This window comes from Squalius cephalus, assembly GCF_949319135.1.
Source record: "Squalius cephalus genome assembly, chromosome: 14".
Lineage (NCBI taxonomy): Eukaryota > Metazoa > Chordata > Actinopteri > Cypriniformes > Leuciscidae > Squalius > Squalius cephalus.
In genome coordinates, this window is record NC_137135.1 from 20,453,889 (window position 1) to 20,471,056 (window position 17,168).

General features: G+C 37.5%; 1 protein-coding gene across 1 annotated transcript; it reads right to left on the minus strand.

Annotated features, from left to right (window-relative positions):
• Positions 1–6,229: 6,229 nt before the first annotated feature.
• Positions 6,230–7,604, minus strand: sox3 (SRY-box transcription factor 3). The gene has a single exon (XM_079893435.1). The coding sequence runs from the start codon at positions 7,220–7,222 to the stop codon at positions 6,323–6,325; it is 900 nt and encodes a 299-aa protein (XP_079749561.1). The 5' UTR covers positions 7,223–7,604; the 3' UTR covers positions 6,230–6,322.
• Positions 7,605–17,168: the final 9,564 nt, after the last annotated feature.

Here is a 17,168-nt window from a genome sequence, read left to right on the forward strand (position 1 = left end):
CATTCACCAATAACGCAGAGGATAAAAGAGAGAGGAATTGAAGAGAATGTCTGGTGAGTTGGACTAATGTACATACTGTCCAAACATCTTCAAAACCCCTGACATTACAGACATGACAAGGAGACATCACGCAGATATAAAACCATTGTTCATCTGTCAATCTCTGTTTCTTCTTGATGGCCCAAACCTACACTAATCAATATATGTGGCCTAGATGAGAGTCCTAATCTCCTGTTTCACAGCCCTGCCCCCAACTCCATAACCTCTGTACTTCATCTATTGTCTCTACTTTCCCTACTGCTTTCATTGTCCTGCACATAGGTTGTTCATCACTCATCAACATGTTCTCCTTCCACAATTTACAAAAATATGTGGACTCAATCCCTAATTAGATGTTGAATATCTCAAGTGCTTCTTTAAATGAAGTTTTGAGCTTCTCGTATGTTTTCCCTAGTAATCTCACATGTATCCTTTAGAGTTTCACAAGGGATCTCAACAATGTCTGATACTATGCTCAGACACTTAAATATATTAGTTTCAATATTTCCAACCACTATCTGAACTAAGCTATTCATGTTTTTTTTGTTTTTTTTATTCTATCTTGTACGTCAAAAGCTTTCTCGTCTGAGTCCATTTTATTTCTCAGAAGGAATTTTAGGAGAACATCTGAGACAAAGAAGATAAATAAAAAAACAAATCATTCAATAAAACCAACACTCATGGCAATTTGTATGTTTTGGCGAATTGGTGGCTAATTCAGACAATCCATTTTCGTATGATATACTTACACCCCACTGACAGTTAGGTGTAGAGGTGAGATTAAGGGGGATCTTTACTTCATTACTTTTTTCAAAAAATCTTGTTTTTCCTAATTAAAGAGTTACTCATGATATCGGATTGAATACAACTTAATATATAGGTTGAAAGAACAATCTCTGTAATTTTCCCCTGGGTTGACATGTCCCTAAACCAGTCCCATCTACCCTAATGTCACTCAAACTCCACCCAATTCCATCTTGGAGAGGCTGGGTTAGAGATAGGCACCCTGAAACCTGTTTCCATCCTGCGTCAGAGAAACTCACAGCACCTGCTCCACCCAAGAGAGCAGTGCAGACGTTAAGGGCAGGGTAGTTCCATGTTCAGGGAAATTTCCACACGCTCATTTTAAGGCTCCACGGCTCTACGAGGGTTTTCACTCAAATATTGTAATGAGTAATTCCCCTTCAGGCCACTACTTCTCGCTGCGGTTGACAAGAGAAATTCTAGGGAGGCATTTAAAGAATAAACTCTATCCCAGAATAAATGTGCAGTGTTTAACATAGATAAAGGAAAGACTTGATTAGTTGCACAAGAGAAATGTTAAAGTGTTATTATAATTGGTGGTTAGTTGTGGCAACTTTGTTGACAGGAGTTTATGAAACATGGAAATAGAAATTTCCTGATGTTGGACAAAACTAAACTACATTCATGTCCTAAACCTCTACAAAATATTACATATTACATTACCAAGAACGACACTGTGAAACATTAAGTAAAACTCTTTAACAGAGATCAAATTACAATATCACTGAAATAATTTTAGTCTAAACTGCTGTTCCCTCTGTATGCATCTCATTAGACACAGTCTTTCATTAAAAGGGTCTGTCCCTTTGTGTTAAGACTATTAATTAGAATTATTTACTCTACACTGACATTGACACTGGCAAGTCACTTGCACCTGGACTGCAGGGCCAAGCCTGAATCGGAGTGGCAACCGCCCTTTAAACCTCCCACTCTACATTCTTTGTGGTTGTGTAATGCCACAGAGATCCAACCATGGCTGTAATTACCAACAAAAATCTGAATAATTGGAGAAGACAAGCAAGTTGGCCCATTCCCACACTAGATTTGTGATTATCTTTAAATGTTAAATAAAACTGACTCTATTCATATCTGACATCTATAAAATGTTTATATCTGATAAATACATGTGTCACCGTTAAGCCTTTTGGAGCTTCTTCACTCTTAAAAAGAAAGGTTCTTAATTAGAATCTGCTTCAATATATATCTATGGAACCTTTTCATTGTACAAAATATTCTTTATAGGGAAAAATGTTCTTAAGATTAATAAACAAGTTCTCCACACAGAGAAAAAAAAAAGCTATTTTAAGAACTATTCTTGAAAGGTTATTTAATGGCATTACTTCGAAAAAAACCTTTAAAGAGTGTTCGGGGGAATGAGTAAAGCAATTCTGAGACTGGTGTAAACTAAAGTGAAAAGCGAAACTAAAGTGAAAAACACTCATTTAACACATGAACATAAAACGCAGAGAGGAACCAAAATCGTGACACGTGCTGGAAGAAGAGGAAGAGGTTAGATTTACGTGAATAATGAGGTACAAGAACAGCAAACATACAATAGTGCCACGAGACAATAGCCATAGGCAGGAGAGGTGAGCCTGTCTCTTAGATAAAGTGCAGGAGAATGGACAGCTCTCTGAGGTGGGATGAGACCGTGAGGGTCAGCTCAAAGTCCTGACCCCGTAAGGATTGGATGCTATTTTCCCACGGCGAGAGCTGATCTAAAAGGGGCTCGTCAATGACATCTGCCCCAGTTCAGGGAGATTAATTCACCCCCACACCTCGACTCCACTCAGTCCCCACAGCTCACATGAGACTCACTCCAGTGGACAGGCCCAACAGCAATGCCTTGAGCCAGCCTGCTAATCAATACTAGGATATTTTGTTTTTTAAAACACAACGCCACAGCAAGTCCAGTCTGGCACCATCGAAATACCACAGAGCCTGTTCACCTTATTTTTCAAACACACCCATTTCTTCAACTGACGTACTGTAATCTGTGTACGTTCGTGAACAGCAATACTGGGGAAAAACACCTACTAGAGATTTGTAATGAGGAGTTCCTAATGAGAGTTGCTGAGCAGGTTCAGTGAATGAAATTGATACAGGGCTGCTGCCACTTTTTTATTCTTAGATTGGCACATATGCCAGGAATAACCAGAACAATCAGAAAAAAACAGGAAGGTGTATGGTGTGAATAATTATATATAAATATATATCAAAATGATCCATTGGCAGAAAGAAAGTGAGAAAGCTTACTGCTATCTAACTCTACACTGCAAATCCAGCATGCATGATTGCAGTAGGGTGCAATTATGTTAGTTTGGGAAAAGGGTTAAACAAACAGCTCCAGTGAGGTCATAAGCAGATGGAAGTGGGGATATGCCTGCACTTGCTGAGTGGGCACAGTGCTCCACATGACTGAGCGAGCAAGAGAGAGAGAAAGAGAAAGAGAAAGAGAGAGGGCCCCACTCTTTGCTGGAAGGGACCTAATGCATTATGCTATCAGGCCTACCGCTTCACTCATATGAGTACTTAAAAAATTCCTTCCTTTTAACTGGCAATTGGACACATCAAGTTAAAAAATATTGTGATTGTGATTGTGAATGTCAAAAAAAAAAAAAAAAGTTCCCAGCATATTCATATCAGGCATAGGCAACCACTGCTTCTCACATAGTTTCTCTAATTTAAAAAAGTTTTTTGTTTTTTTTAAGAATTGGGAAGCATGATTAGCTGATACGCAGTCTCAGACACACTAGAATGACTTAAGACCCTGCCGCTGATTTCAGGGAGGTCCGTTTAATCTGTTGGCATCCATAGAGGTGCATAGGGCTAATCCAAGCACAGCAATGAGGCATGGATCAAACCTGTCAGTGAATGTGGGAAAGACAGCAGCCAGTGCATGCACTCAATGGCTCAGGAGAATAAATGCCTTGAGATGCCGTGCAACTCTGTAAAGCAGTCAGGTGCACCAAATAGAGAACTTATGTTGCACACCTTCAAAGTGTGACAACGTCATTTAAAAATATCGTTTCATAGCTGTTATGAGAAATCTCTAAATAATCAAAATAATAGTGCAAAAATACTGAAAGTGACATCAGATTCTGAGTTCCTTATACACTCTTAAAATTGGCCTCTACAATTCCATGAAGAACCTTTAACAACCCCGTGGATCTTTTCCCTTGCAGAAAAGGTTCTTTATAGTGGAAGTGGGTTCTTTAGATTTTACAAATGTTCTTCATATGGTTCACTGATCACTGTTCACTGAAAGGATCTTTGGGGAACCAAAAATGGTTCTTCTATGGCATTGCTGCACAAGCCCCCTTTTGGAACCTTTATTTTTAAAAGTGGACATAATCTCTTTCTTGAGCATTTAGGTGAAAATGTAAATAGCTGAGATTAAATTAAGAAGGGTCATTTTAAAACTACAGAGTATTCATAATGCAATAAGTCCTGAGAGTTTTTAAAGTTAAGTTGTATTAGGTTATTCAAAATGCAAATCAGTGGGTTTGATTCAGAAAATGTAGGGTGCTTTGCAGAATGGATAATTATTACATACATATACAAAAGCATCTATGATTTTAAAAACCAACACATTGATCTAAAAAATGCATTTATATTTTAATCTCCTATAAAATGTATATCTTTATTAGAAGAGATTTTTTGTTGAACCAAAGATGTTGTAAAGAGCCATTGAAGAATCTTTATTTTTATGAGTGCATGGTACACAGTACATATAGGCTACTATACATATTATATATTGAGGACTCAGTAGTGGAAATTACACCCTAAATTACAAAAGGCGGTCCGAAACAGCCTTGTATGTTCCTCCTCTCCTTGGCCAACTATACAGCAAAAAAGATATGGAAAAAACGGTCCCTTGACAAACACACCAAAAGACAATATGGTGTGATATTCAAATCATGCACAAAATAAGATACTCAAATATTTAACCTCTGTCTGACCCAACAAAAAATCGGCCACACTTGATAACTCATAAAGTGAAATGGCAGAGAAATTATGCCTGTATTAATCTCTTATTATGAACATAATTATCAGAATTCATCCGCAGTTTCATCGTATGGTTCTGACAAATTCAAGGGATTAAATATAGTTATAGTTAACAATAATTAAACAAGTAATTTTGAGGAACTGTGTGTACCTAGACGAGTCAACAAGTGAAAATGCAGGAGGAAATTACACACTTTAGAACATTTTTGCATGACAGTTCATATGAGGTAAAACATTTTTGTCCCTTTTAAGCGTTTATGATTTTGCACGTTGTTTATTTTTGTGTATTAGGCCTATATGTTCTTGCAAATGAGAAATCTCTCATCAATAAAGTGTATCTTATGAAAACAACGAATAAGTTCTATTTTATGGTTACTATAGGCCTAGGCTATTATTGGGACTAAGGCTATAATATACACCAGTTGATACTTTAGGGGGGAAGCCATCCGGTATTTAGGAAGATATATGAATTAGCCTATTCACTTATAGAATAATATTTATAGAGTCATTTACAGAATTGTATTTCTAAGCATTTAAGAGGCATACAAATATGCTATTTGCTGTTTGATGAGAATGTTTAAAACCAACTCACGCGTATTAACATCTGCTTGGTAGCGAGCGTGTCTGAATTCGCAAATTTACTCTTCATTTAACCGATCTCCTCAAATTACCACATTTGGGTTCAAGCGAATTTGACAAAGTCACTGGTTTCCAGATAGACATACGATTTGAACAACCAAATTAAAACCTGAAGTTAAAAAAAAAAAAAGATATCTAGTCATAAACTTTTTTTGTAAAACAAATTTATTCATTTAGTCTTAAGTAGAAACGTCAGTTTAAATAAAACTCTCAGTCCCACACAATGGATTAACATGATACTGCCATAACATCACAGAAAGGAAGATTCACAAAACAAGAGTGGAACATTTCAGCAAAGACGTACAGTGGTTCACAAGCTTTAAAAAAAAAAAAAAAAACTCACTATAAATAAAACAAACTTTGCGCTTGCGACCAGCACAGTATTTCATTTCAATAAAACCTAGTTCATAAATGAACAACAAAAAGACTACACAGATTTGGACAAAATCGACATTCTAAAAATAAGTGTAAACATTTATGAGTGAACATACTCTCTCCCTCCATTTTTTCTTTCTTTTTTGTTTTGTTTTTGAAATACAGCCTCTTCACGAAGCCACGTGTCTTTTTCATAAAGACAAACTCTGGCGGCAAATAAGTCAGAAGTCCAATATTCTTCTACAGACGTTGATTGCTTTACAGCTTATGACAAAAGCTCCTCTGCAATGCAATTTATTCTGAAGTCCCAGATATGTCGTCATAAAATGCTTTCAAACGGACAACTCATTGAGATTAAAAATAGTTTCTTTTTTCAAAAACGAAATTGAACTTCGATTCTTTTTGCAAACCAAAATGTTCAAGTATCCGAAGTACTTAGTCTTTTTTTAGGAGTCTTTCAAATGTGGGTTAGGGGTAGCGTTCCGTTCACGCCAGTCCCTGCGCTTTGATAGTGCGGATGAACGCTGTGTAACCGACTGGTCTGTAGACTGGAGTGCTCGGCGCTGTCTCCTCCGGGCGGCAGGTACATGCTTATCATATCCCTCAGGTCTCCCAAACAGGCACGCTGAGAGTGAGAGGTTATGGCCGGTGGAGGAGAGCTGGGTTCCGTCTTGCACACTGAAGCCATTGAGCCCAAACCCATTGCACTGGAAGTTTGCTGCGTGTACGCTGGTGACATGCTGTACGTGGACGCCGCGTTCATGTAGGTCTGGGCCGTGGACATCATCGGGTACTGAAGTCCCGCCATGTCGTACCGGTGCATCTGCTGAATCTGGGGGCTGTTCATGCTGGGATGCTGAGTGTAGGCCAGCTGGTCCTGCATGAGGGAGTACGCGCTGTTCGTCCAGCCGTTCATGTGCGTGTAGTCCATCCGCTGGCCCACCGAGACGGCACTGTTGACAGCGTTGGCACCGGGCGCCAAGAGTCCTCCGGGCAAGGAATACTTGTCTTTCTTTAGCAGGGTCTTGGTCTTCCTGCGGGGACGGTATTTGTAATCCGGGTGCTCCTTCATGTGCATGGCTCGTAACCGCTTGGCCTCGTCAATGAAGGGTCTCTTCTCGGCGTCAGTCAAAAGTTTCCAGTCAGCACCGAGGCGCTTGCTGATCTCAGAGTTGTGCATTTTAGGATTCTCCTGTGCCATCTTCCTCCGCTGACCGCGAGACCACACCATGAAAGCATTCATAGGCCGCTTCACCCGGTCCTGGTCGTTGGCACTGTTGTTTTTGCCGCCCGCCGCCGAGCCCGTGTTGGACTGCGGAATGGGGCTTTTAATCTCGGTTTCCATCATGTTATACATTCAAACTACTTAAAAGTGGTGCTTTAAAAGCACTCGAAAGACAACGCTGAAATTTAAAGAGTCTCACAAAATAAAGTCGTCGGTAGTCAGTCAAAAGTTCAGAGAGCAAAAACTCAAGTCACATAAGCACCGAACTCAAGTTTCAAATGTCTCCACAGCAGTCCGGTGTGTCTCACTCTGCTCTGCCACGGAACTCTGAAAAGTTGTGCGCTAAGCTCAGCTGTTAATAGAGGCTCGGCCATGTGATTTGGATTGACAGCATAACAATGAGCTCAGCGCCGACCAATCAGAGAGCGCATCACACTCCGCCATCCAAGCAGCGCGTTGTCCGGGCAGCGCTGTGTTTCGGGATGCACTTTAATTGGGATAAAATACATAAGTGGCATCTTTGCACTTTGACAATAGTAATCACTTTGCAAATATTGTTTTAAAGTGGTCGTTATTTAATGGAAAATGTTAGCCTTCCTTACATTACTTTTGTAGCCTACCGATAGGGTTAAATAAATATTTTGAATTCCAAACTTTCATACGGAAAATGCGGAAACTGTTCGACGTAAAAAAAATAAAAAAAAAACATTTAAAAAAAGAAAGAAAAAGAAGCATGTTTAATTTATTTAATAAAAATAAAGGCAAGAATCAGGTTAGATTCTACTTAATGAAATCAAACGTATACTGTAGCCTAAACTTTGCCTTACACTGACACGACAAAGGCAATAATAATTAGTAATTACACAAATAATAAGAATCAAATAATTTAATTCAAAGTTCGATATTAAGCGACATGACAATCATGAGCTAATGCAAGCTTGGGTTTTGGTTGGCTAACTTATGCTCACCTCTAACACAGAGTTAGACTGTGGGAATTAAAGCTCTTAAAACTGACATTGATTAAAGGGACGATTTTAACACTTGTAAAATTACTCAACTATAATACATATTATAATAAACTATTGAAGAAGCTATTACATTCTTTGTCTCAATTTATTCTAACTTTTATTTGACATCTCAGTAGTAGCCTAATGCAGGTTTACAGGTTGAGCTGAAAATAACGGCAATCTAATTTTAATTTAAAAACAAATAACAAAAACAAAATAGTTTTGAGTTTTAAAAACACACGTCGCAATTCTTGCCAAGTGTCTACAAATGAAGTGCAAATACAAAATTAATACAGTAACGCCCCCCTGTGGATGAATTTTGTAATGTTCTGAAGCAAAACTAGACTAACTGATACTGCTACAACTCTATAAATTACTTTTTAGAACTGCCACGTCAATTTGGAATGTATGTTAATTAGGCCAATTTATTTTTGCTAATCGCAAACATTGCGCGTTTTATCGGCTATGTGATTTACAAATGACTCGAGTAGTAAGACGTGTTGGGTTGGGAGAGGTTTTCAGTCTCCCGGGGAGAAATGACACCTTCGAAAGGGTCAGTAGCCTATTAGCACACCGTCCATCGAGAAGAACATCGACATTTAACACATTCATCGCCACTGAGACTGAACGATTACAGCACTGAATATTCACGATGGGCTTTTAACACCACACGCTAACGACTCAACCATTTAGAGAAGTTTCACCGTGTGTGACCGATTTGGACACGGACACCAACATGTCTCCGTTATTTACTTTCCAAACTGGTCTTAACAAGTGTTGTTAGGCCTATTCAATGCAGTTATTCAGGCCCGATGTTTACATATGAAAAGCATTATAATAATTCATGATATAGAGCAATTTAAAAGAGCGATCGGGTTACTATTTTGATATAGAGAAAAAAATTAATAAAACATTGCCCGATTATAAATACGATTTGGGTAGTCAGGTTAATTTGTCACGTCAAATAAAACACTAGTAGCTAGCATTTGTGATTAGAAGGCTAAATAAACAATTTTTTCACTGAAAAATTATCATGGAGAAACAGCTATCCAAAACTGGGGAAACCAGTGGATCTTTTGTTTATCAGTCGCTTCCAGTTTCATTAGAGAGATAAAGTAAATGTGTCATTTGGAACATCATTAGTTACTTTACATTAATATGAATAGCAGTGCACCAGCCCTTATATGACAAAAGTTCTAATTAGAGACTTATTCCACGAAACCGGTGATTTATCCGAGTGGTTTCAGGAACATATCCTCTTGTAATCTGCTTATGGAAATGTATGGAGACAGCGGGAATAGGAAAACTCCCAGTTACCCGGAGCTCGGTAATGATGGCTTCTGTTCTCCAAATTTCCTAATTAACGTGAGCTAAGGCCGAGGACCACCAGGAAAGCCTTCCAGTGTTCAACATCATTGAGCTCCGAAGGCTTCCGAAAATCACTCAAGTGTATGATGGTGGCAGTGAATTGTTCATTAGTGTATAGGCAATAGCGACTGTTCAAATGACCAGAATAGACTAAAACTGCCACTGTGCAGCAGATAAATACAATCCATTATATCTTAATTAACACTCAAAAATTAACAGCAAATGCAAACATCTAAAATTATTAACCTTTTCTATTGGAAGCATAAGGTGGAAAATTTATAAATTACAGTTCATTATTGCCTAATATGTCACATGTCGGACCTGAGAAATTAAGATAGTTTTTATCAGCTGAACGTTTTAACAACTCGTTCTGTCGTGATGAACTATGGAGAGACCCACAATACCATAACAAATCACAGGACTTCTATTCTTTATCACCGTGTAAAGTTTTTTTTTTTTCTCGAACCCGTGTATTCACTTGTTAATTAGCTCAACTTTAACAATTAAAGTGGAAATAAATAATAATGCCACACAGAGTCTCAAAAATACGTTTTTTTATTTTTATTTTTAGTAGGTTGTTATAAGTTCAATAAGTGGACTTAATATAGTCAAATGCACGCGACACACCCGCTTTAAAAAAACATGAGCTCGAGCCACAATTATATGGGAAAAAGTAAAACTATGAATATTTGGAATGATTTTTACGGGTTGAAAAGGGGATTATTTACCATTTAGGTAGGCCTATACAAGAATACTTGTAGCTTATTATTTGTACTATAGGATGGCTATATAAAATTATCCCGATTAAGTGTGAAAAATAGTCATTTTGAATAATAGTATATTCTGTCTACAACATATGAATAGCGCAATAATACGTTAAACGACGCCTGTAGCCAAAACGATAGTAGCCTATAGATATTTTAAAAGTCTTTATGTATAATCTTCACCTCCGATTTTTGAGATCAAATGTCCCCGAACCATTAAGCATTTCTCTGGAGTCCATTTGAATGTCATAACCGTATGAATTAATAACTTTTTTGTTTCAATTCACTGGCTACGAATAAGGACAGAGTTACCATGGTTAACAGAATGATTTTTCAATTGCAGGCACAATAAAGACCGTCTCATTGAGATTTGCATGATTTTTGAACCGAATATGCAAATGAAGATGCAATTTCACCACGGTCTGTTATTCCTATTGTATTTCGCTGAATGGTTGCGTCCCCTCTGGTTCTGTGACACTGGTAAAATAATATTCACTGGTCAATTAAATAAAAGAGGCTTGGATCTGACCTTCTTTCAGATGTCACTGTGAACTATTGGAATGATATCCGTTTTATACTTGAAACATATGAGTCCGGTCCTTAAAATAAAGCCAACAGTGATCATTGCTGTAAAACTGAATTATGCAAAAGAAAAAAAACGCATCTTATCCTATCTTAGCCTACTTGAATTTATCACAAGCATTTTGAGTCACTAACCTTTTAAACTTTTTATTTGGGCGATTTTAATCGAAAAACAAGTTAATGTGCGCGTTTCTGATAATTCACAACACTTTTGCGATCGAAACAAATCATTTAATGTATAATAGATCGTTTTGGTTTAGATTCCAGATAAATATTACAAGTCTTGCTTCCTCACACACATTGTCTGTCCTCAGCAATTCTGTAAAGCGCGCTTCTACTGTTGCTCTGTCACTTTGTCACTTGCATGTGGACAATTACCGACGATCGAATGAACAACATGTGGGACTCAAAGCCACTAATGCGACAGCCAAATTTAGACATCACAATCAATCCAATTTTCCTTATTGTCAAAAGAAAATGAAAAATATATTTTTTCATTTCGAAGTTTCTATTTCTAAATGAGTGAACATTTCATTTAAATTCCCAACTAGGCCTATTTCAGACTTTATACTGAAAAATAAAAACTAGATCAGAATGAAATTGTTTTAGCATTAGAGACATTTTTCTCACTTATATTCCAACGCTATCTATCAGTTTCTTTGAGTTTCTTCACCATTAAAGGCAAGTCAGATTCAGTACCTGCAGGGAATGTACAGGTAAAGCACTGTTGAACACTAGAGCACATGATGTCTTCCATTGATGTCCACACTACTGTTTTGTCTTGGTATATACAGTCTGAGAAAAGATAAGCACTGTTACCTGAAAAAGAAGAAATGTCCATCACACTCTAGATATAAAAGGATATAAAGGCATCACATATGCAGAAGACATACCATCTTAGATGAGATGGTGTTCTGTTTGTCATGTAATACAGCAAACTAAAGTCCCTCCAGTTCATGCCTATTGTGCACTGTAAACAATTATATGATCAATAAGTTATGATAATAATATGTTTTTACAATGCTTTAACTTATCAGAATGAGTTAAGAAATTTGTAACTTTTTTGATTAATTATGCAAAAAAAAATTTAAAGTCAGTTTAATTTAATTTAAGTTGAAATGACTTAAACCTCAAAGTTGATTGTACTTAATTTAAGGCAGCAATTTTTTAAAATGTCTTTCTTTACTATAGAATCAAGGCATGACCACCTAAAGCTTGTGCATACACACAAAAACAGATGTGGGGTTTTCTTTTCAACTACCCTTTTTAAATTGTTCAGATGTATGCCAATTGTAAATATGCATTTACAAAGAATACGATCATTTTCACCGTATATAAGAGAAGTGCGTTGCAACAGAAGAATCAAGGCATGTTTGAGAAGCTCTTTAGCCCAGTCGGTGATAAATAGGATTTGTGATCTAATGCAGCATGAAGCTAATGTGCACACATCATCTGCTGGGACATTAAGACATGCAGCACATGCTGTGAATACACAGTCCCTATTTGCTCCTCAATGACAACATTTTTCTACAATATCTTTAACTTTCAGGAGGAACATTTTAGCGAAACATTAATAAAACCCCATTTAGTACATGATGCGTTAAATGAAAATAGTTTTAACTACATTCATTCTAACCCGGTGAAAGCTAATTTCAATTAAACCGCTGATTTAATTTAGCAGAAAATTACTATAAATATAGTTTTGATTAAATCACTGAGCAAATTCTAATAGCACAAGCAATTGTCTTTGAGTTTAGAGGTATTATTAGATTTGGCTGTGAAGGAATTTCTCAATGTGTTAAAGCGGTGTCTCTGCACATAATGTTTATAATGTCTCTAGTTTAAGTGCCTGTCAGAAAATCGATTAGGGTATCATGTGAGTCATGCCTAGAGCTGTTTAATTATTTTAAAATGAGAAAATTTTTTTTAATAAAAAACATAATTTTTCAAAATATCATATCTAGCATCCTGAGCAAAACGCAGCACGCATTTTTGTTAACTCCATGTTGTCTTTTATCAGTCAGACTTGCAGAATTGCCATCATTGAAATGCCATCATTGGCTGCTAGGCTAATTACAAACCTCATTATTTTCCATGTATCTTTTGAATCATTTCCATGTTCTACAGTTTCTCCAAAACAATAGAAACTTTCTCCTTTTTTGTTTGGCAGAGAATGCTGAGTTGTCTGATTTTGCTTTGCACCAAATGTGGCGAGCAGATGGCTTTTGTTTTAAACATAATTAAGATCCCACTAATCTGGTGCCTTTTAAAAATGAAACAGTCGCTTCGTCAGGCCTTCATTAGTTAAGATAATATTGTGGAAATGCACAATTAATTTGCAGGCTATATCTTTAATTAATTAAATACACCCAATTTTGTAATATGATTAATGCCACAAAGTTGTTATCTCCAAATGATTCTAAAATTAATATACGTAGCGATAATACTTTATGCATTATTAGCGAGAACTGAGGTTTTGGCTGTGGCAAAATCCTGAAGAACTAATTACGCAGGGTAATTTATTGAATCTCGAGGAAAGAAACAAACAAGTATAAATTGATATATTAATCATGGGCTTCATTACGTTAATCAGCGAGTGATTTGAGGTGAAAATGACAAATCTCTGTTGAGCGCCGAGCACTTGATAATGGAGATACTGGCTATAAATTTACTCTACATAAAGGCCTCATTAAAATAAGCATAATTTAATTAAGAGTTAGCCATCGCCCTCCAAATGCATTAATTACCTTGGGTATGATGAGATGAGTTTTGGGATTACTGATGATTTCATTACGGCCAGTGTTGCTGCTAACTGTGGCAGGGACCTGCTGTTGTTGACAGGATAATGGATTGGGTGCCTGGGGATGAATCTGTTCACCTTGGCAGAGAGAGACACAGAGGAGACACAGAGGACTACGCCGGACCCCTATAGGTGGACACTGTCCATAATATGTAATAATTGTTAATCCTGAAAAATTACATCAAAGCTTTAGTCATTTTTATACTTATTAGACTCATTACTTTGGTTGCTCTGCTTTGACCTGGCAGGGAGGAAAGTCCTGATGGACCAAGTTATTTTGTAATCTGAACAGTACTTAAAATGACCCATTTAAAGGGTCCTTCAAGAGCAAGTGTACATTACTTCCTTTAGCTTTTTTTATCATGTATACTCGTTTGCCACTAATGGCAGTCTGCCATCCTGCACACAAACACTCTTTCTTCCGCTCTCTCGCTACTGCTGGGGTGAGAAGGACGCAGTAGGGCTGACAGCTCAAAGCCCTAGAAACTGACATGTCAATGGCAGATACAAGCTGTTGCGGTTGCTCTGGCGGGGACACGTCGCAGACACTAACTGCTTCCTCTTGGCGACTGCCTGACAAAGACATTCGACTACCTTTCAGAGCTACACACATCATGTGTAGACCACATGTGGCACAGACAGAGCACTAATCCATATCTTTAGTGGCTTGTGTCATCATTTATCAATAATACTGATTTTTAATTTTTTTTTTGTCAAAATATGCCTGGCAACATATTGGGCAAAAAATGAGATCGTAATCTCAACAGGTCCTACATTTAATGTTTTTAAAATGTAAAAATGTATAACTTTTTGGAATCTAGAATCTTGCTGAATATTAGGAAGTTTGAAGTCTTTAATCTGACCACTCAATACTGATAATTAAATAGGGCAATGGTCATGAATATTCTTTAGGGAGTACTATCATCCAATGATTAATTCATGATGCAGACATCCGCTTTAACAAAAAAAATAACTCAACAGAATGACAGCATATGACTTAATTTTACAACAGGAATACTCACAGATAAGTTAAGTGTATTTGTTTTAATAAAAAGTTTTTAAAATCAAACCATTTTACTCTGTGTAGCCATTGGACTGAAATGCTAACAAAATCCAACAGCCCCCCCCCCCCCCCCAACTTACCCCTGAACAAGCCCCCCCCTCCAAATGTACTCCAGCCCACAGCTGCAGTTTTCCAAAAAGACACTCACCGCTGCACAGTCGTTCTTCTCAATCCTTCTCTCTGCATTTAAGGTCCTGCATACTGTTCCACTGGAGAGAGCCGGGTAAGCCTCTCAAACCATGCCGCTTTGAGCCGAGACGAGAGAGAGAAGGGCAGGCGAGCTGCAAGTCTTCCATTCCGCTCAGCGCTGAGCCAAGCCCTCCCTGCGCTGGGCACCATCGCATTCAGCCAAGATTGCTTCATACAAAAGTTGACAATGCCCCAGTGAAAGCCATTGTTGATATTCAACATTTTTTAAATAGCTGAGCAGAATGGACAACATGGCAGACCACAAAACTTGGTAGGGAAACTGACCTGGAGCTCCTGAAAAGCACCACGGCGTATGGCAGAGAAATGACTGAGAGAGTCTGAAATAAAACAAAACAGAATGTTATTGCTCAGGGTTGCTGCAGGACTGGGGCTTGTTACAGGGGTACAACTAAGTTCTAATCTAAGAAATAATTGAATGATTAATCATTAAAAAAAAAAAGGTTAGTTGCAAACACAACATATCAACATAGTACCAATTCAAAGCAATGCAAACGTGTTCCTAACTTGCCGTATAAATGATGACCTTTCTGTGCTCATCCATTACAGCCTTTAATTGTTTTTTTGATCGTCTTGATGGCTCCTGACAGTAAATGGTGTTTTATTTCCATCTTTGTCAAAATGACAGGCACAGATTAATAAAGACATTTAACACAGCCCTCACAACCCATCTGTCAATATGCAATCTGGGGCAATAGAAGGCTTGCATAAACAGAGGGAATTCTCATAGATTAATTTTACTGCATAAGTATGTATATGTGAGGTAAAGAATTTCTGTTCTATTTTTGTTGTCTATGCAAAGAGACATCATTCATTTCATTAAGAAAAGGTAAAAAAACCCACTACTACCATGACCCCACCCTCAGCCCCATCTAAGGGCCATCAACACATTCACACCCTACTGACCACAGGTGGCTGTTAAGCATATAATTACCATACATGCCACAGGGGGCAGTTTTGTTTCACTACGATTACATTGTTACACAATATAAAAATAGAGAATTTAACTGCTGCCACTTACATTGCACATTTGTTTTCCAGTAATTATGCTATAATCAAGTAAGTTCATTTGGACTGCTGTGAGGTGTGCTCCGCATCCAGTCTGTGTGATTTCCAAGGGTTTAAAGTATGGGATTAGTCACCTGGAAAACTGGCCATCTGAGCGGGAGGAGGCCACTAGAATTGCATAATTATATTGATCAGGGGCAAATTACAGCCTTGACAGCAGAGGCTGGCCCAGTCTGATCTTACAGGGGTGTAGGGGGAAGAGAGAGCAAGCTGCAGGGAGAAAGAGAGATCTTCCTGGAAATATACGTCAGTGGCACTCATCTCAAACCATTAACTGCCATCAAAGAGCTTATTTTACTCTGCACATTACACCCAATCCTACTCGTCCAACCCCCTCCACGCTGCGCTGGATGGAGAGGCCTGGTGGGAAAACGACATTCAATCTGCTGGCCGCCCCATTCAGGCCAAATTGTCAAATGATGGCTTTCCGCCTCTAAAGTTTCAGGAAGTGAAAGGTGGCACCGGCCCTGGGCTGAGCCGAGGACTAAAAGAAGTTGAAGGAGGAATAGGGAAGGAGAATAAAATCCCTCAAATTCATCCCCAGCATTAATTCATAAATAAATTTAAAAAAAGGGGGGGGGGGATGGTTATTTTGAAACTAACCTTGTCTTGTAATAAAAAGGGTCAAATTAGTTGATATTTTAGGAGACTTATTGACCTGTAAACAGTGTCATGAGGGTCTGCAGGGGTCATTGTCACTGTGATATTTCCTGTATCATGATGTTTTTTCCCCTGTATGTTGGTCAGACCACTTGAATTTGATTTTGTAGACAAAAAGTTTTCAAATATTAAATATTAAATAAATAAATAAAAAAGATCAAGGCAAAATAGATCTTTAAGAATAAACAGAATAAAGAATAAATCAGGGTGTTACAACTATCAGAAAACAAAACAAAAATTGTACATATATATATATATATACATAGGCCTACATACATATACATATACATATACATATATATATATATATACACACACACACACACACACACACACACCGGTATATAATTTTTGTTTTGTTTTCTGATAGTTGTAAAACCCTGGTATATATATATTTATTTATTTTTTTATTTTTTTTCAAAGATCAAAATACTGAAATTAAAATCATAGAACAGGTGTATTTGAATTGTATCTATAAATGGATTTTATTATATTTTCAAATAAATGAATAGATAAGACCAAAAAAAAATAAGAGTCACTGACCCAATTACATTCATTG